This window comes from Achroia grisella, unplaced genomic scaffold (genome assembly GCF_030625045.1).
Source record: "Achroia grisella isolate CSIRO2021 unplaced genomic scaffold, CSIRO_AGI_Agris_v1 utg1056, whole genome shotgun sequence".
NCBI lineage: Eukaryota > Metazoa > Arthropoda > Insecta > Lepidoptera > Pyralidae > Achroia > Achroia grisella.
The window spans coordinates 1,461,262-1,482,774 of record NW_026712564.1 but is presented as its reverse complement, the minus strand read 5'-3'; the positions used below and the strand labels follow the sequence as shown (position 1 = coordinate 1,482,774).

General features: G+C 34.2%; 1 protein-coding gene across 1 annotated transcript; it reads right to left on the bottom strand.

Moving 5' to 3' along the window:
• Positions 1-3,187: 3,187 nt before the first annotated feature.
• LOC131849364 (uncharacterized) lies at positions 3,188-21,297 on the bottom strand. Its single transcript, XM_059199462.1, has 13 exons — positions 21,185-21,297; positions 19,883-20,017; positions 18,789-18,909; positions 18,582-18,709; positions 17,414-18,501; positions 16,806-17,029; positions 16,023-16,196; positions 14,878-15,029; positions 13,635-13,799; positions 9,392-9,646; positions 6,765-6,895; positions 5,523-5,661; positions 3,188-3,229 (listed from the first exon to the last, which is right to left on the bottom strand). Exons 1-13 carry the CDS (start codon positions 21,278-21,280, stop codon positions 3,188-3,190), a joined length of 2,850 nt encoding a protein of 949 aa, XP_059055445.1. The 5' UTR covers positions 21,281-21,297.
• Between the last annotated feature and the right edge of the window lie 216 nt (positions 21,298-21,513).

Genomic DNA, 21,513 nt, shown 5'->3' with positions numbered 1-21,513 from the left:
TTCGGGGAAACTGGGGACTCGTGATTGTAAAAAGGGACAGTCCCGTTCGAAACGGGACGTCTATGATCAGTTTATACAATGTATAAGAATTAAAAAAGCAATATTAGAGAATGCTCGAGGACTTCGAACGTTTAAGGTGCCTGCATTTAATTTCGACGCCGAAGATTATCCTGACATCATTATGTGGCAAGACTGCGAGATAACTGAGCCTTTAACTTTAAAAATGTCTGATGAGATATTGAAAGACATTGTTAAAACGGTCTCGGAACATGTCATAACATTAACGATTTCCCATGCCACACCCAAGCCGTAGAGCGGTGTATCAAGTTGGTGACAGAAGCATCAAATACAGTTTGTGGGGAAAATAAACGGGATGGTTTCATTAGGGCAAGACTACTATCCCGTCAACGAATGCCTAATTTCGACACAAAAAAACAATTTTATGTTTAAATTAGTGTATATTTTTTCTGAATAATGTTTACAATAAATTATTATAAAATAAAAAAAAATAATACAATTGTGTTGGGGCACCTCAAAACATTAAAACAGATGGATGAAATTTTGTACGTTTGTTTTATATATTACAAGGCAACTTTTCATCGCTATGCCGTTGAAAAAAGAAGAATTTTTGAAAACTCCATACATTATCGCTCCACCCTATTATACATACCGTATGCTCCAACAAAGAAGTATTGCTACTCCTGCCCTTGACACGGAGGGTAACGTAAGGTCCAAATATTAGTTTATTAGTTTATAAGACTAAAATAGCGCTGTGTGAATTATCCTGAGATAAATATTATTGTTTATTTACATATACATATATATCTCCCTTTGATGTGGTGTTAAACTTGTCATTGCGTGTGAATATCACCAATGACAATTATAAAAGAAACTAGCGGTTCCCGCGACTTTGTCCGCGTGGAATTTAACATTATTTTTCTAAAATAAAAGCAGCCTAAAGAACTAAAAATTATTCTGTTCATTTTAATTTATTCGTTCCATTAGGTACTGATAGGTTCCAACTAATACATTTACATGCTGATTCATCCCTTATTTTATCCCCATGGGGGTTGAATTTATCAAAATCCTATGAAAAGAGACAGGCCCGTTCGTGACGGAACGTCTGGTCACTTTATACGTACCGAACACTCCAACAAAGAAGTATTGTTACTTCTGCCCATGACACGGAGGGCTGCCCACTACTGGGAAAGGCAAATAAGTTGACGGTCGAACACGTAAGTCGTGACTGCATATGGTCACTGAATCTGCTGTCGGTGGTCTAGCGGTCTAGCACACCGCTTTACGTCCGATGGTTGCGGGTTCGATTCCTCGCACGGTACAAATATTTGTATTCATGAGTATGATTGTTTGTATCTGGGTGGGTGCTTTCTATGTATAATATGTATGTATTTACAAACAAAAAATATCTATGTATATGTATTAGTTATCTAGTACCCATAACACAAGCTTTAGCTAGCTTAACTTGGGTCTAGATGGCGCTATGTGAATTTTCCTTAGATTATTATTTTTTTAGTTTTATTTATATTATTTTAGTTTATTAAAGTTTATTTACTATACATAAATTTATTGGACAATGCTGTTAACCGCTGCTGTCTGTAACAGTTTCACCGATAAGCGAGTGCAGATGGTACTCCAAACCCGTGGAAGTACTTATGGAGCGGCTGAAGGCCAACTTCTACCTGACGGACCCGATCTTAGTTTAAGGGTATCGCTACGAATTAGAGCTGGGCTGTACAGCTTCGCCAAACGATAAGCGAGTGCAGATAGTGCTCTAAACCCGCAGGACTTATTGAGCGGCTGAAGGACAACTACAGCCTACGGATACGACTAGTCTGAGGTTTGAACCTCGGCTCAGGCCATCGTAATTTCGATCCCTATTTGAATTGGACGGAGGTTCGATCGATGGGGACTCTACTTAATATAGAAACAAAAAGTGATATCAAATTTTCTTAACTCAATTTTAAAACTCTAGAAATCATTAACATGATTGTGTTACATATCATCCTTTTTGCTTTTTTATTTAACTTTAGTACACAAAAGTTTCTAAAGCAATTGTTTTATAAATATAACAGATAGCGCTGTATTTGTAGATGTTTGCGATCGCAAATATCCTTATATTATATTTAAAAATAAAATTATTTAATTTGAATATGAAACGTCACGCATAGAACATAATATGCAAACATGGCTGTTGGCCACAGTTCCCTTTGCCTTTCTTTTAGGATATACAGAACAAAAAAAGAACATTGGTATTGTTTTGTTTCTTTTTATGAATTTATACACACTTCTCGAATATTCCACGGTGTCAATAATAAATATATCTGGTTTACAAAACTATTACGTTAAGCGATAAACAAAATAAAAAAAAGAACATCGGTGTTGTTTCGTTTCTTTTGATGAATTTATACACACTTCTCGAACATTCCGCGGAGTCATTAATGAAAATATCTACAAAATGATTCTATAAATATTCTATGTTATTATTATATTACAAACACTGGAGGAATCTCCAACAAACAACAAAGAATAACTAAACTAAAGAGTTTAGTTTGTTAATAAACCAGTTTTTTGTATTACGGTATAAATATTATTTCGTAACAGTATTAAGGTCAAAAACTAACGGCGTTGAGTTAAATATATTTTATAATATTACGACAAAAAATGAAATATGACACTCTATTATGAATAACGTTATTAATCATAATAAAAAGGGGCTATTACATTATCGTATATTAGGGTTACCAACTACAAATTTAAAAACCCGGATCTACTTGGAAAGATAGGACAGTTCAGTTTAAAAACAGGACGCAGTAATAGAGGTTCAATAGTTAAATTACTATATAGTGAAAATGTATAAAATGAAATTCAAATTATAAATTAAAATAATCAATTTTTTAATAAAATTATAGGTATTGAAACCTTCCTAATTATAAACGTGAATTTTAAAAAGTAAATCACAGGACACTTCTGAAAAACTATTGAGGATGTCCCAGGACATTACAATATGTAGGACAAAAGTATGACGATTGGCAACTCTATCGTACATCGACGTAATCCATTGGTAAGAGGCAGTAATATATGGTCGTTTTATTTGTAATGAATTAGTTTATGTATATTAAACAAACGATTTCGAGCGCCTTTTGTGAATTGACAGCGTTTAGTTGCTTCATAGCTGAGTACTGATGAAATTGTTACTGTTAGGAGTATTCTGGTGAGACACAGAATGATTTATCACCGAATCTGTGCTTAGTGTTATGGTTTAGTCGTTGTATGTCCTCTCGTAGAGTCGATATAGTGTTTGAATATGGTGCATAAAAAACAATTTTGTTAAATTTAACAAAACATACAATACCTAAAAAATTAATATTATTTGTTTTATATAAAAAAAAAATATGTTTGCGAGGGTCCTGCTCTCAAACTATACTCGGAACTGCAGCTGTCTTTTACTACGCTGCATAATACCACTATATGAAGCATTTTAGAAATTTTCGGCCAGGCGAAATGTTTGACGAAATTAGTCTCTGGCTCGCCGACTACAACAAGTGTTAAAATCGTCGCAACATTCTGGGGAAAAATACACCTAGTTGCCATTGAATCGAAAGAAGAAAAATAGATAGATATATGTATCGGTTTATTTGTTTGTTACTAATCACACACAATTACATTTTTTTTATAACACAGGGGACAAACGAGCATGCGGCTCACTTGATGGTAAGTGATTACCGCCGCCCATGAGCACCCGCAACACCAGGGGAATTGCAAGTACGTTGTCGGCCTTTTAAAAAGGAATAACCTCTTTTCTTGAAGGTTTTAATATCGTATCGGTTCGGAAATACCATTGCTGGAAGGTGATTCCACAATGTGGTTGTGCGAGGCAAAAAGTTTCTAGAAAACCGCACTGTGGAAGACCGCCATTCATCCAGATGATCAGGACACAATTACATGTTCATACAAATAGACCATACATAGTATGACATAAGATTTACAAGTTTGTGTTATTATGTGTGATCGGTACCAAACAAAAAGGTCGAAGCTCTGCGTGGAACATTGTTCAGTGAACAAAACACTGATTTTCAGCTTCAACCCATCTGAGGGTACGTGAAAATAATAATTAAAATAAATATAAAATATAAATACATATATATATACCAACAAAGCTTCATTAACAACATCATCAACGTAATAATGTTTAATATATAATTATATGATGTTAACAATCCATCAATGAGTTTAGTAACAGCCGTGATACGGGCATTAACGTCTCAGTTAAATGGTTGCTATAATTAATCATAGGAATCATCAATAGCAACGGGGAAAGGCAGGTGGCGAGTCAAAGGTTATTAGTAATGAACATGACTGTTGTAAAATCTTGTTTACATAAAAATATTAAAAAACAATTTTGATATAAACTCTCTTATTTTGTACACTTGTAATATTTCTGTCAACACTCGTTATCTGAATGGAAGTGTCCATTACTACCTCTCCAGATAACGTAGATTTAAGTTTAGTGTAAAGTCAGTCTACGTCTCGTATCCGTCGTCGAAGTTGGCCTTCACGTTATTAATAAGTCCTTTTTTTGGAGTGCCATCTGCACTCGCTCCATAACGGGTTGTTTGGGCCAACAGCATATTGTCAGAAAAAAAAAAAAAAACAGTTTTACGTCTCCGCGTCGAATGTAGCACTACTAACAAGGTATGTAGCACTACCAAATAAACTTACTAATGTACAATTATTACCCTTTTTCACTACCTACATACTACAATAAACAATATATTGTGTAGCGACACCTTCATCATAACATAGAATAGAATAGAATAGAATAGAAAATCATTTATTCAAATAAACTTACATTTATGCACTTTTGAATAGTCATTAAATTTTTTTTAATCTAGTCGTATAATATATGACGCTACAGTGAGTGATAACCACCGCGCTTATGTCATACATGTTCAATATAGTATTATATTATATTATATAATATTAAAAACATAGACAATAGACAAAGTAAAATAGTTTGCTGGCTATATTACTGCGTCAATTTATTGCCTGATAAATGTTCTTTTATTAAAAAGAATATAGGCACAAAGTGTTGGTTGAAATGAAATGATGTAAAGGACAATTTTGGATATATAATCCCCCAATGAATAACTTATGTATTTTGACAAGGATTAATATCATATTTAGAGAAAAACCTCCAAATAATGTATTATTTTAATATATATTATATATATATATATTATATAATATAAAATAGAAATTAGATTCATGCTCATCATCGTCCACTTAAATGTTAGCATATTATAAAAGTTAGCGCAAAAACGGGTTTTTTTTCATAAATTTGACAAAAAAATATATATTTATAATGTGGCATTTAAGAATAATATAAACTACTGCCCTAAATTTTCACCCTTCTATCCCCAAGCCCTATTTTTTAATAGCGATTTTAATTTATATGTCAAAACAACGTTGCCGGATCTAATATTTGAAAAAAGAATACTCACATTGGTAGTCGGTTCGACGCGAGCCGGCAGCGCACGCGCAACTTCCGGCGAAGCTGATCGTTCGCGTTCGCGCATTTCACTCGCGAGCGCCGCTCGGGCTGCACGCGCGGCCACTTCCAGACAACCACTCGATTTACTCCTGTCCAGAAAACATAATTCATTCGTCTTACTTACGATTGCTTGTGAGTTCGATTCCCGCAAAATACAAATATTAATGTCATGGCTATAATATCATAAATATTGTATTATTACAAATCTATCTATTAAACAGGGACTGCCATTGAAGATAATAATATATAATAAAAGAAGATTGCCAAAAGAAATAACTGACTTACCAATTTTGATATTTAGAAAAACAATAAAGTATTTAATTTTTTAATTTTAAATAATCCATTTTATCACATCATAAACAATGAGGTATAAAAATTAGTCATAAACCTATTCTCAGACCTACTGAATATACGTATAAAATTTCATCAAAATCGGTTAAGCCGTTTCGGAGGAATAAACACGAAACCTGTGTGACGAGAATGTTATATATTAGATTGATGTTAATGTTTACTATTGTATTGTAATTTTGTAACTGACGAACTAAATGTAACATGTTTTAAGTAAATAGAATAGAATAGAAAATCATTTATTCAAATAAACTTAATTTAAGCACTTTTGAATAGTCAATATTTTTTGATAAATCTACCGCTTATTCGGAAAGCTGTCTCATCACAAGAAGAATAAGCAAGAAACTTGTGTGTTGCTCTTTTAAACAATCCTTGTAAGTTCACATTTTCGACACAAGTCGAAACGTGTGAATACAAACTACAAACCAGCACTAATTTATTTAGGCTCAAATATAAAAACAATAAGATTAAATCAGTCGTAGTGATAAGAGCAGACTAGTCCCTACAAGCAGCACTCGTTCACGAGTATGACGGTTGAGCCAGCCATGACTGCGCTCGACTATATTTTAGGGAGCCCAATGACCTGGCCCACCACGCCGCCACATGTCTGGACATTTTAGTGAGCATGACTACTCATTCCACTCGACCACGTCACAGCTACTTAAAATTACTATATGGTAGTTACAGTATTCGCACTTTACATGAGGATGCATGCGGCAATCAATATAAAAGCCGCTACGCTATCATATATCAAGAAAGCAGTATAAAAAACAAATTATAACGTTGTCCGCAAAATAAATTTGAAATCTGAGAATATAAATCAATCAAGATATTTTATATATACCTGACAGGCCTATCGAGTGGACCAAGTATGGAGAGTGGCTGATCAGGGGCGGCTGGGGCGGGGGGCAGGTACATAACATGTCCCCCCCATGACAGGTAAGAGCTCCCATGGCGCCACGCAGCTGATTCCTCCTAAAAAGAAACAGAAATTACTAGCATTTTAGGAAAACCCAGAAAATAACTAACTGTTAACCGCAGCTTCGTTTGCTTTTATGCAATAATGCATAGCGTATATCCGCTCCCGTGAGATACTTACCATTATATAAATTTTAATTAATAATATATTAATAATAATATGTATATGGAGTGTACCTCAGTAGTCTAACGGTTTAGTTCCGATGGTCGGTGCACTGTTCAAACATTTGATTATTCATAAATATGATTGCTTGTATCACCCAGACCGCTGGGTATTTTCTATGTATATTATATATGTAACTAGATGAAAACCCGGCTTCGCTCGGTGAAATGTGGGTAGGTATTTCTGTAGTCATCGGTTCTCATGGAATATTAAAAATAAGCAAGGAATAGATTTGTAAAGCTTCGATCATTATGTTTAATAAATATAGTAAATAAAAAGTGTTATTCTATTCTAATTGTTTTTTTTTTTATAACACAGGGGACAAACGAGCATACGGCTCACCTGATGGTAAGTGATTACCGCCGCCCATGAGCACCCGCAACACCAGGGGAATTGCAAGTATGTTGTCGGCCTTTTAAAAAGGAATAAGCTCTATTCTTGAAGGTTTCAATATCGTATCGGTTCGGAAATACCATTGCTGGAAGGTGATTCCACAATGTGGTTATTCTAAGTTGGGCTAAAAAGGACACAAGTCCTTTTTAGCCTTTGTATCCAGAGTCGTAAAACATTTTAATAAAAAAAATTGCCAAATTTGTCTCGCAATCGGCCAATTTCAGGTTTAAAGAAAAAACACATACTCTTTTATCATAAAAAAAGTGTCAAAAACAATATTTTCGCGGAACGTCCACGACTGAAGAAAATGCTAGTGAAATGAAAAGATGGCGACTGCGGTTTGTTTGTCAGTGTCATTAAAATTTAATGAAATACTCCATAATCCGAATTTTGCGGATATATGTTGTCGACTCGAAATCAATATTTTTTTATGTTTTGTTATTCACATAAGGTTTCGTTCGAGTCTACCGTACCACTTGACGAAATTATTAATATAGATTACAAAAACATATCTTATTAATATAAATACCTTCCTCTTGAATCACTCTATCTATTAAAAAAAACCGTTTCAAAACCCGTTGTATAGTTTTAAAGATTTATGCATACATAGGGACAGACAGCGATAGTTATTTTGTTTTATACTATACAATGCGAAAGTTTGTAAGTATGGATGTTTGTTACTACGTAAATGATTTTTGATGAAACTTTACAGAAATATAGCTTATAAATCATAATAACACATGGCTATATGTTTTATTGTATTTTAACGCGAGTGAAACCACGGGCACAGCTAGTATAATATAAGTATTTGTCTTTACTTGTCCCATAACACAGGCTTTGCTTAGTTTGGGTCTAGTATTTGTTTTTAGTATTTTATTTTCCAGTATTTAGATTTAGCTAATGTAATAGTAAATGAATGAGTTAACAATTAGATTTGAAGTGAAAAATTAATACCCAGTGTTACTTGAACAACGCAAATTATATTGTATGTTAAATTAAAAGTAAATAGTTTCTCATTAATCACCGCGAGATTAGATTAACATCGTGATATGACTTCGTTACAACTCAATGACGGAACTTTACAAAAAAAAAACGTTGGTAATTACCTTTTTGTAACTATTTTTAAAGTATCATGTTTGACATTGAGGCACTTTTTCAAATCTCACTAGCATGAAGGAACTTTTAAAAAAAAATAAGATTTTACTATATAATGAACTAGCTACCCACCACATGTATTATACATATAAACCATCCTCTTGAAACGTTTTATCTATTAAAAAAACCGCTTCAAAATCAGTTGCGTAATTTTAAAGATTTAAGCATACATAGTGACAGACAGATAGCGTCAGCGACTTTGTTTAATACTGAATGAAATATCATTACATATTTAGTATAAAACAAAGTCGCTGTCGCTGTCTGTCTGTACCTATATACATAGGGATATGCATAGCTTAAATTTTTAAAACTACGGATCGGATTTTGAAGCGGTTTTTTTAATAGATAGAGTGATTCCAGAGGAAGGTTTATATGTATAATACATGTACACCCGGGCGAAGCCGGGGCCAGTAGCTAGTTACATATAAGTTGTTACTTCTATATAAGAATAACTTAAAAAATGCGATATCGTTGCAAATTCTATAGTATATATGAAATATACATATCTATAGCATATGGAATATAACTGTACTATAAATTTTCAAAATTATCAATAAATTTCTCCCAAAATACTGAGTATTCTAACATCATGATCTCAGTAGTGTAGCGGTTTAAATACATACAAATATACATTAAAACAACCATAGTCATGACCAACAAACATACAAATGTTTGTACCATGCCAGGAATAGAACCCGCGACCATCAGAAGACGATGTGCTAAACCGTTAGACCAGCGAGGCCGTCAATCATCAATCCAAACAATATATCGATTAAACTTACCTTCTCGGACGGTGGCGCTGATTCTTCTTTGATATCATCCTCAACAGACCCCTTTCTAACAGGCTGCTGGAACAACAGCGGGTTACTCAAGGAGTTCGGTGCTGATTTAGTCAGGAACCAGTTCTGCTCGGGTTCCTGCAACATCGGCTCATGTTCCAGATCGAACCTTCTGGAGCCCAGCGCTGCACCGAGCGCCCCCGATACAGACTTCTTCAGTTTCTGAAGACTGTTGAACCCTTGCTGCAACTGTTTACCCTGGAAGCATTCGTAGAAGCACGATATCGCTTTAAACTACGAGGAGATCAAAACAACTCCTTCATTTATACTGATGAGGAATAAAGTACGAAAGGACTTCAATATTATGTTTATATATATAGAAATGTAATTTATTTCAATTAATAATTGTTTTAAAGTAAATATTAAAACAATGTTTAATTAAGAATAAAATAAAATCATAGAATAGAATGATCAGATAAAGAATAGAATAATTAAACGATAAAAAAGAAATTACAGATATTTGTACAAGAAAGTAACATTATTTAAAGTAAGATAATTTTTCATTAGTAGCTGATGGATGTACTTAATAATTGATTTAAAGTAAATATTAAAACAATGTTTAATTAAGAATAAAATAATGGAATTGAAAGATTAGATAAAGAATAGAATAATTCAACGATAAAAAAATGTTTCATTAAAAATAAAATCATATAATTGAAATACCAGCTAAAGAATGGCATAATTAAAAATTAAAAAATAAATCATAGAGAGTTGTTTGTCAAAGACAAAGTAACAATAAAGAAATATATTTTTTTATTAGCAGGTGATGGATATAAGGAAATACATAATCGGTTTTGAGAATTTATTAATTTGAAGAAAGGATTATTAGCGAGTAAGATGTGCTTTATTTTGATCATAATAAACCCAATTCATACAGCGCCATCTAGTCCCAAGCTAAGCAGAACTTGTGTTAAGCGTATTAAACAACAAATAGAAATACTTAAATACATTTTTTTGTAAATACATATAAAACACCCAGACTCATACAAACAATCACACTCATGAATACAAACCGTACGTAGAATCGAACCCGCGACCATTATAGTAAAGCAGTGTGCTAAACTTTAAAATTTCAAAACTGTTTGTTTGCCTGTCTGTTTATCTGTTTGTTCGTGCTAGTCTCTGAAACGGTTGTACCGATTTTGACGGGACTTTCACTCGCTTTCAAAGTCCCGTCAAAATCGGTAACAGCGCAGCAGGTGATGTGTAAATTGATGTACTTTAAATACTTTTTAGTAAATAAGATATTTTTTTTTTTAAATATACCATTGACACGGCAGAATTATACTATAAAACGGTCAAAATCATAACCCTCCGTATTCTATCCTCGTAGTAGGGTAAATCTGTTCAAGTGATCAATAAGCCAACTGTAATAAGAGAAACTCTACACTGATTTTGAAAGAGGACTTACTTAGGACATTAGTGTCCTAAGTAGTAACTTAAGCGTTTTATTTTAGAAATATTTTTTTCTTATAGCAATTACCATAGTAATTTATCTGAAGTCACGCCTTGTTCTAATGTTAAAGTTTTTATGGGCCAAACGAATCTCAAAGATTATGTCATCTAATAACATGTTATGAGTAAAAAACATGTGTATAATTGCTAAATTACCTGTCTACCTATAATATACGCTTCACACAAGTTTAGGAACATTTTAAAGTACAAAGATACGATGAGATCGTAGTTAATACTAACTGTTACACGTGACTTCATCCTAGAATTTAACTATTTTATATTAACACTAGCTGCCCCGGCAAACGTTGTTTTGCCTTAAAATAAAAAAAAAAATAGGGGTGGACTACCCCTTACATTTAGGGGGATGAAAAATAGATGTTGGCCGATTCTCAGACCTACTCAATACGCTCACAAAATTTCATGAGAATCGGTCAAGCCGTTTCGGAGGAGTATGGGAACGAAAACTGTGACACGAGAATTTTATATATAAGATTATGTATATTAATATATACTAATATCAATTGAGATTCTTGCCAGTTCTTCTCAATTGGATTTATATAGTGAACTGGACGGTAGGGAAAAAATTATAATATAAAAAATTTGACGTTCATAAGCGTCTAAAATGCCCTACATGAATAAATGATTTTTGAATTAGAATTATAAAGCTGAAGAGTTTGTTTGTTTGTTTGTTTGAATACGCTAATCTCAAGAAGTACAGGTTCGAATTGAAAATTGTTTTTTGTGTTGGATACTCCAATTGTCGAGGAAGGCTTTAAGCTATATAACATTACGCTACGACCAATAGGAGCGGAGCTGCAGTGAAAAATATTGCGACAGGTGGGGAAATGAAACGCAGACGAAGCACGAGTCAGCTAGTCAACTATGACCTTGTAACATCATCATCTGCTTCTTCCTTATCCCATTTATTTGTGGTCGGCCTAATATGTTTTTCTCTTCCATTCATCTCGTTATTTTTATTTATTTATTTAATTAACACAATATAAACTTACAGCTAATTGCCAACACGTTTATATTTTAAAACTATTTATACTACTTAAAATTATACAATGATTATATTACCCTTTCTTACCATTTCATCTTTCACATAAGACATAAAAAGGTTTCTTGTTTTTTTTTATCTTAATACGTACATCATTACATAGTATAAAACAAAGTCGCTGTTGCAGTCTGTCTGTCCCTATGTATGCTTAAATCTTTACAACCACGCAACGTTTTTTTAATAGATAGAGTGATTCAAGAGGAAGGTTTATATGTATAATACATGTACACCCGGGCGAAGCCGGGGCGAGTAGCCAGTGCGATATAAGAAGAGGCGTTAGTAGCATAGCAAGTGTCAAGCAATATAATACTATAATACATAATGTATATAGAGTTAATAGTTCCTTAATGAATGAATTCCTCAGTCTTTACTCCTCCTCAGCTGCTCAATTGACGGGAGGTAAGGCGAGTGATTAGTTTATTAGTTACAGTCCAACAGACAGTTATAAAATTAATGTTACACCATGTATTGTTTATGATGATTTCTCTATAGACCATTACGATTATTACCCTACTTATATAATAGAACTAGCTGTTTCCGCGACTTCGTTCGCGTTGAATTTTATTTTTTTTCTAATATAAAAGTAGCCTAAGTTACTCCCTATTACATCAGCTACTTGCCAAAAAAAGTCCCGTCAAAATCGGCCCAGCCATTTTAGAGATTAGCCTAGCCAGAGCAAACAGACCGACACACGTCTGTCTGTCTAAAAATTATAGAAATTGATATTTTGGTGTATGTACCGTATTTATATTCATATCTATGTAGTAAAAAACGGTTATTTCAATATTACAGACAAACACTCCAATTTTATTTATATGTATACATAATAGCTATATAAGATAAAATAGAATAGAATAGAATAGAAAATTCTTTATTCAAATAAACTTAATTTAAGCACTTTCGTCATAACATTTTTTTAATCTATCGCTCATTCGGAAAGCTGTCTCGTCACAAGAAGAACGAGCAAGAAACTTGTGTGTTGCTTTTTTAAATAATCCTACAAGGATTTAGGAGTTTACATTTTTCAAATCGAAACTTAAATATATAGATTTTTATTATGAACATACACATAGACCTTTGTTATGAAACATTAATAAAAACAATTTAATGGAATTTAATGGAATATTATTTAAAAGAAAACTGCATGAATGGTTAGTTTCCAAGTGTTTTTACTCAATTAAAGAGTTTTTGGAATATTAAAATAATAAATTGTTCCTCATTTTAGATTTATATACAAATTGACATATAACTACATACAATAATTAATAATTATATAAACAATTGATAATTTAATTAACTAAAAATTTGTACGGATATAAGCGAAGTTTTTGTATAACATCATATATGTATGTACCCAAAATCTATTGCAAATAAATTTATTATTATTATTATTATTATTATTAAGTGGTAAACGAAGAAAGGAAGAAACGAAGGCCCGAAGATCGAACTTGGATGAAATTTTGGTCTCGATCGGTGAAGTCGTTTAATAAAGTTAAATCTGATCGATGAAAACCACATCTGGTTTTCGTCTATAAATTGAATGGAAATTCCAATTAAAACCCTCAATAGCAGCTTTGTGGCCTCACGGTATCTAGTTCTGAATACTATAGAGAAATCATCTGAATTACCAACCGCTCCCCCACCATCCCTGCCGCATAATACAACACTCACCCTGTCATGTGCATCTCTAGGGAGGGACAGGCTGAATGGCTGAGCACCAGGATTATATGTGACAGCACCACCTGGGAGTAGCACTCCTCGCGTTCCACCAGCCCCGTCGGAACTGCTGTCACCAAGGTCTTGCTGAGGCGTCCAAGCTGGTGGTGAATCTTGCATCTGACAAAATTACACAGAAATTGTCTATATAGTCTGAACTAAAGATTAAAGATTTGATTTCACCAAAGGATATTATAGAATTACTTTTATATAAATTTAAAACGATATCGAGTAAAGCCGTTTTTATTTAGTAAATGATTACTTAAATAACAACGGATTTTTATTTAATGGTAGACATAGGCACACATACATACACATATAAGGTTTATATGTGTATGTATGTGTGCGTATGTCTAACATTATTAAAAAACTCAGAAAAAAGGAATTCAGTACAATTCACTACACAGACTCAATTGAATCTATAGCCTGTGCTCGAACGATAGGGGAAAAACTTATAACCAAAAAACTTGACTTTCATAAGTGAATAAAACCTGGCGAACACAAAAAAAATCTCTGTCATATTATATTCTGACTTACTCTTCGTTGAAAGTAACATCAAAACCAAAACTTAATCCGAGTAGACTCGCCCCCTGACACGTTGCATTCAAAATATATAGGTATATATATATACTGTTCGAATTAATACCAGCCACTGAATTTCACCATCGCACTAACCATCAGAAACTAAAATACCACCCTGATCATCTCGATAAATGGCGGTGCTCCACCACGCTTTTTCTAGAAACTTTTTGCCACGCACAACCACATTGTGGATTCACCTTCCAGCAAATGGTATTTCCGGACCGATATATATTGAAACAAATAAGAAAAGAAATTCATCGTCATCATCATCTAACCCCGGAAGATTTCCACTGCTGAACAAAGGCTTCCCCTAAAAGTTCTCCACCACGATCGGTCCTGCGCTGCTCGCATCCAATGCGAAGAAAAGAAATTACTTCTTCTTAATTGGACGACAACACATTTGCAATTCCTCTGGTGTTGTGGGTGCTCATAAGCGGCGGTAATCACTTATCATCAGGTGAGCCGCAGTCAGATTATCCCTTGGCTATAAAAAAATATATAACGATGCACTACCGCCTCATTGACAGTTGACAATGCCTTTGACCACATCTTCTATGATATCCGTTGTTCGTGTGGTGTACACTAATTTAAATAAAACTAAATTTGAGGTACTCACATGTCCTGGTGAATCAATCCTCTGATCACTATGCCCATGGTCACCAGATATACCCGAGTCGCCGGACTTGTCGGCCGACTGCTCCGATCTCGGTGAGGACTCTGGCGACACATTCGGTGACATCTTCGTTTCCACTGCCAGCGGCTGTGTTTCTGCAAATTCAGATGCGATTTATTTAGATTTCATTGCAGTTGGTGTTTTGAAGATAATCTTTGATGTTATAATTGATAGGTAGATAGATTATACTCCAGCTATAGGTAGCGAATGGTTACGTAGGTGCGCACCATAATCAAGTTTTATTCCGATTTCTGTTAGCCAGGACCAATTTATAAAAATTTTCATATTTAATTTTTCTTGAATTTTTATAATATTTATATTGTGAAATAAATTACTATATATATATACTAAGTTGCACTGTACTAAGTTGCAAAACCGATTTGGATAATCTGTTATGGTGTTGTATTATAATATGTTTTATTTATTTATATGCAATAAATAAATAAAATAATTAGATTACTTTATTTATACTCTTTATTGCACCAAATACAGAAAATAATTAAAATATTAGAAATACATTAACTGATACAAAAGGGTGTCTTATCGCTGAGCAATATCGTCCAGACCATCTTTATTTATAATATATAGAGAAGAAAGGACATAAATAATATATTAAAGATAATATGGAATTACATTAAGGTGAACATACTGCAGAACGCAATTTTTTAAAGACAACCTTAGGGAGACGGAAATTCTTGAACACGTAGGTAATACGGCAAAAGAAGAAAAGAAAATAATATCAAACTGATGTATTTACTTACTAAACCTAAACTGACTAAACGATTCCTTGAATGACGAGCGTGCCTGGCAATAGTTGTTCATGCACGGGACTTTCATTTAATGTTAGACATATACACCTATATAAATAAACGTTGCACTTAAAATGGCATATTAAAATAATTTTAAGAAATTCAATTGAGTGTCTTGCCAGTTCTTCTCAATTGTATCTATATACAGAACTGGACGGTGGACGGTAGAGAAAAAATTAGACATTAGACATAAAAAATTAGACAGTCATAAGCGGCTAATATGAATAAATGATATATGAATGCTACACGAATACGTTTTTGAATTTATCTGAATTTTACCTGCAGCTAAATATGCGTCTAACGATGCTAATTGCCGCCAAGCAGCAGCCGGTGAGAAGCGCGGCACAGGTTGCTGTTTCTTAGGTAAGGTAGGTCGTAGTCTTATTGCGATACCAAGGGACCCCTCTGACCCTTCGCCATCTGACCCTGATGACAACGCTGACTCAGATGACACTGGAGAGAGACCATAAAATGGTGTTAATGTCTATTGTTATTTTAACTATGTACAAGTTGAGGCTAATGGAAAAAAAACGTTCAGTAAAATTGATTTAATAGCAGCTAGTGGTATATGGTGCTATACAAATCTTAATATATTTCACATAGCGCTATTTAATCCCAAGCTAAGCAGAGCTTGTGTTATGGGTACAAAACTGATAGATGTACTTAATTTTTTTGTGGATGGATGGATGTTTGTTACTTTTTCACGCAAAAACTACTTAACGGATTTTGATGACACTTTACATATAGCTTATACACCAAAATATCACATAGGCTATGAATTTTAGGCGAGTGAAACCACGGACACAACGAGTTAAAAATACATTGCATGAAATCTTATATATAAAATTCTCGTGTCACAGTTTTCGTTCCCATACTCCTCCGAAACGGCTTGACTGATTCTAATGAAATTTTGTGAGCGTATTGAGTAGGTCTGAGAATCGGCCAACATCTATTTTTCATCCCCCGAAATGTTAGGGGTAGTCACCCCTAATTTTTTTTTATTTTAAGGCAAAACAACGTTTGCCGGGAAGCTAGTATTATATATTTAAAACAATTACTCACAATTTTTAAGTTTGCAGTCTTCTCTTAGTTTTGCATTGAACTTTTCGAATTCAGCATCCTCGTCATGATATCCTAATAACTTCTGTTCTATAATGTGAAAGTTGCTGATTTCTTCTATTATGGGGCTTCCTAATCCAGGGAAATCCTTCAAGTGTTCCCGCGGCTCAGTTTGTTTACTTTCAATCATGCCAAAGTAGAATTGTTTGGATGGTGCCGATTTTTTCCTAGAAATAAACATTATAATTAAATTCTTATTAATTATGTCAATATTTTATGTAATACTACGGTCTTACGTTAATTAAATTGCAGTGTCAATCGACACAGTACTGGGGCCATTATTGTATGAACCTCTATATTTTCTTTTATGTATTTGTTTTAAATAATATATAGCTTATGTTTCTTATTAACAACGTAGATTTAAAGAGGAATTTTAGAGAGGTTTAAAAAAAAAGTATTGTTTTATTATCTCCATTACAAACTAAATATCACATATTTTTCTCTTCATCTTTATTAACTCACAATTATTAGGTAACTAGCTATCGAGCCTAGCTTCTCACGGGTGTACATGTATTATACATATAAAGATATAAAGTAGAACTATTACTTACAGATCTTGGGAAAGTTCAGTCGATGATATACTTTTCCTGGTGGGAGAGTGTTCTGGAGTTGATTCCTTGCCAGAAGCCTGGCCTCGGTCTGGTATCGACTTTCCACTCTCTTTGCTATTGAACTTATATTTACTGACTACCGCGTTATTTTTTACATTTGGATGGCTTGGCGCATTCGCTTTCAATTTGGTATCATTTGATCGTACCAAGGGTCTTCTACTAATCGCCGTCTTAGTTTCTTTCTTGTTACAAACATTCGTTTTAAGACTAGACTCTTTGACTTTGTTCTGTGTTACGGTTTTCGTTGGGTTTGGTTTCTGTGTGTTCGTTTTATCGCTCTGACTAGTTTTGTTTTCACTTATATTAATTTTATTGCCTAACTCGTTTCTTATTCTACTTGTAGCCTTTTTGAGCTCCGCTTGAAATTCATCTTTTTCATCACTACTTTTGGGCAATAGTGACGGAAGAGATTTTCTCAAAGGCTTATTATTTGTTTCTGCTAAAGGTGTGAGCCGAGCTCCTTTCAGCTGCTCACCTATACTTTTTAACTTACTTTCATGTGAAGATTTTGGAATATCACAATCATTTTCACTTGATAGTAAAGTGCTATCAAAAGTCTTTTCTCTTCTTAATGTAGGCTGTTCGTTGTCGTCTCTCCTAAACCTATCTGAATACCTGAAATTTCTATTAAGTAAAGGGGTCTTCCAAGCCTCACTTTGCTCTATCGTTTTTGAAGTTTTAGCTCTGCATCCACTGACTCTGTCAGTTCTCGCCTTTTTGTAATCTTGTCTTTGTTGTAGCAGGCGCTCTTCCCTTTTCAGTGATGACGTACTTTGTACCATGTCTTTGCTGTCTGGATATTTAAGATGCTGTTCCTTGTCTTTACAAGGTGATCTATAACGTCTTTCAAAAGCTTGATTCTCGTTCAAGTCTAGTGATCTATAGTCATTGTTGACATTTCTGTATAATTTATTATCGAGGCCGTTCATCTTTTTCGTTTCATTTCTTGTTTTAAAAAGCCGCAGCTTCCGTTGCGGTTCCGTTTTCGCATTTCCTTCGCTGGAATCAGGCGATGAACCGTCGTATTTCTGGAATAATGAAATATCGTTTTAAAGAATCCATTTCACGTACCCACTTTATTATTTCTATAGTTATTTTCATTACTTACATCATTTATTGGCGGTGGTGGAGCCCGATATTTTTTACGAAAATGTTTATTGTTACATTTAGGTTTCTGACGCTCTTCTTCAATCCTAAGATCAGGTTCTGATCCAAATTTCTTATTTAAACTACTACCTGCAACGAATTTAGATTTAGTGTCACGGATAGAAAATGTCAAATGTCCATAGTTTGCTTTAATGTAAATTAAAATTACCTTCGTGATGCCTAAGGTCGAGGTTTGTGTGTGACCTGTGTAAAGGGTCCCTCTCTCTCGACCGCAGGTCACCTGTTTCGACACCAGCACCCGCTGAACGAGAACGAAACACGTTGGAATGCTGTAAATAATTATATTGCTTTAAAATATGATAGGCACTTAATAAACGGCGTCTTGGACATGGTAGTTTCTACGTATTTTCTAGGGTGCAATGTTATATGACCTTAACCTGACCTGGCTGATAGGGAAGTGATTAATTTTCTAGATTCCTATGTTTTAGTGCGTTCATAGTTGAGTGTTAAATTGTTTGCTGTCAACACTCTCGACAGATGAATTAATATTTCATGTTGTGTATTAAGGTTGTTTTATTTCGTTAGACATACAATATACATTGACGGCCTCGGTGGTTTAGCGGTGCAGCACACTGCCTTACATCCGATGGTGCGGTTCGATTCCTCGTACGGCACAAACATTTGATTGATTATGTCCGGTATGGGTATTTTCTATGTAAAATATGTGTGTATTGACGACAAAAATATATCTATATACTTGTATCAGTTAGCTAGAGCCTATAACACAAGCTTTAGCTAGCTTAACTTGGGTCTATATGGTCCTGTGTGGTCCTCGTCCTCCATTTTCCTGAGATTATTATTATTATTAATTATAATATATCTAACTATATCTGTAAACAGTCGTCATTATATAATTGATATCAGGTCTTGCATTAAAAATTATAGGCTTGCGTAATTTTACAGGATATTCCTGGTAGTCACTGTTAATGTTAGTAGAATTTCGAACGACCTCATTTAATAATAATCCAAATCAATTAACATACCGCCATACAGTCCCAACCTAAGCAGAGCTTGTGTTATGGGTACTACACAACTGACATAAATACTTAAATATGTTATTTTTGTAAATACATACATAATATACATACAAAACACCCCGATCGATACAAACAATCATACTCACGAATACAAATGTTTGCACCGTGCGAGGAATCGAACCTGTGAAAAGTAGTATGTAGTATATATACTAAACAGCTAGACCACCGAGGTCATCAACTGGTAAATAATTCAAACACATGTTACCACATGTCCATGAGGTACTCGGGGCTCGTGTAGGATGGAAGTAGGTCTCCGTCCACTAATAGTGCCTCCTGACTGAAGGATGGCACCATTGTCGGTGCTGCGCAGGTGTGGTGAGTCCGGCAGCGACGGAAGGACCTGGAAACATGTTGTATTTTATATAATAACAAGCTGTGCTCGCGGTTTCACACGTAAAATCGATAGCCTATATGTTATTCTGATGTATAAGCTATATTACTGTAAAATTTCATCAAAATCCGTTCAGTAGTTTTTATGTGTATGAGTAACAAACATCCGTCACAAACTTAAAATTTCTAATTTCCACAATAATAACATCTTCACATAGCACTACCTCTCCCACAAAATGTATAACTTTCGGCAATAAAACATTTGCACATGATATTCACCCAGAGTACCACTTTCTTTTAAACAAGATTAAAGAAGAGAAAAGAAAAGATACATAATAATAATAATAATAATAACCTTAATAAAACATTCTTCATTGAACTCCAGAAATCTACAGTATTAAATACATATATACTCTATATATCTCTATATCTTCCTAACATTGCTACTAAATAAAATAATATATGAGAACAAGTGACTTGGAAAAAACCTGTCCTTGTCTCTACAAAACCAGCTATGCTGAGAAATAATACATATACATGATAAAATTTATCCTTTTAAACATCTAGGTATTTGCAAAATATCTAGATATATTGCAAATTCCCTCCTCTACAATAGAACTGTTACAAAAACTAAAAACTTGAGTGTTTTTCTCCCAAAAGGCAAAGGGTTCAGCCTACACCCGGGTCTCGCGAATTGCTCGGAGTTTCCCTCTCTGCCACACCATGGACTCGACACCCGCACGGTGAATCCATGGAATGCTAAGAAGTTCGTCTCTCTATACTATATACTAGCTGTACCAGCGACTTCGTCCTCGTAGAATGTAACTTTATTTTTCTAAAATAAAAGTAGCCTACGTCCTTATTACATCAGATAACTACCAATAAAAGTCCCGTCAAAATCGGTCCAGCCATTTCGGAGATTACCCGGACAAAACAGACTGACAGACAAAAATGGTAAAAATGTAATTTTGATGTATGCACCGTATTTATATTCATATGCAGGTAGTAAAAAACGGCTATTTCAATATTACAAACAGGCACTCCAATTTTATTTATATGTATAGATTTGTTTTATTTATAAGAATTAGCTTTAATAGATTGATACTCTATGTTAGTCTATAAAGTATTTTTAAGTTGCTATACATTGAAATAAATAAATAAATAAGGGCAGTAATACCTTGGGGGCATGTCGCGGTGGCTCGTGCGGCAAGGTGTGCGCCCGCCGGGCTCGCTGAGGGACCGCGGCGGACGGCTGGCTGCCTGCCTGGCCCATACCACTGCTATACCTGCTCCCGCATCTGAAAAACAAAAATAATTTATTATTATAACATTTCTAAGGTCTTGAGGTATGACTAATGGCAACACAGACCGCCGGAGCTAAAAGAAAAAAAAAGTGCTTGTGGGAAATATTTGCATCATATTTTGGTGGAATAATAATAATATAATAATAATCTTAGGACAATTCACACAGCGCCATCTAGACCCAAGTTAAGCTAGCTAAAGCTT

Coding starts and splice junctions, on each gene's coding strand:
- LOC131849364 (XM_059199462.1), bottom strand. CDS start 21,280: ATGGGCCAGGCAGGCAGCCAGCCGTCCGCCGCGGTCCCTCAGCGAGCC. Junction 17,030..17,413: donor ACTGAACTTTCCCAAGATCT/GTAAGTAATAGT, acceptor GTTTATTTCTAG/GAAAAAATCGGCACCATCCA. Junction 16,197..16,805: donor AGACTGCAAACTTAAAAATT/GTGAGTAATTGT, acceptor GTCTCTCTCCAG/TGTCATCTGAGTCAGCGTTG.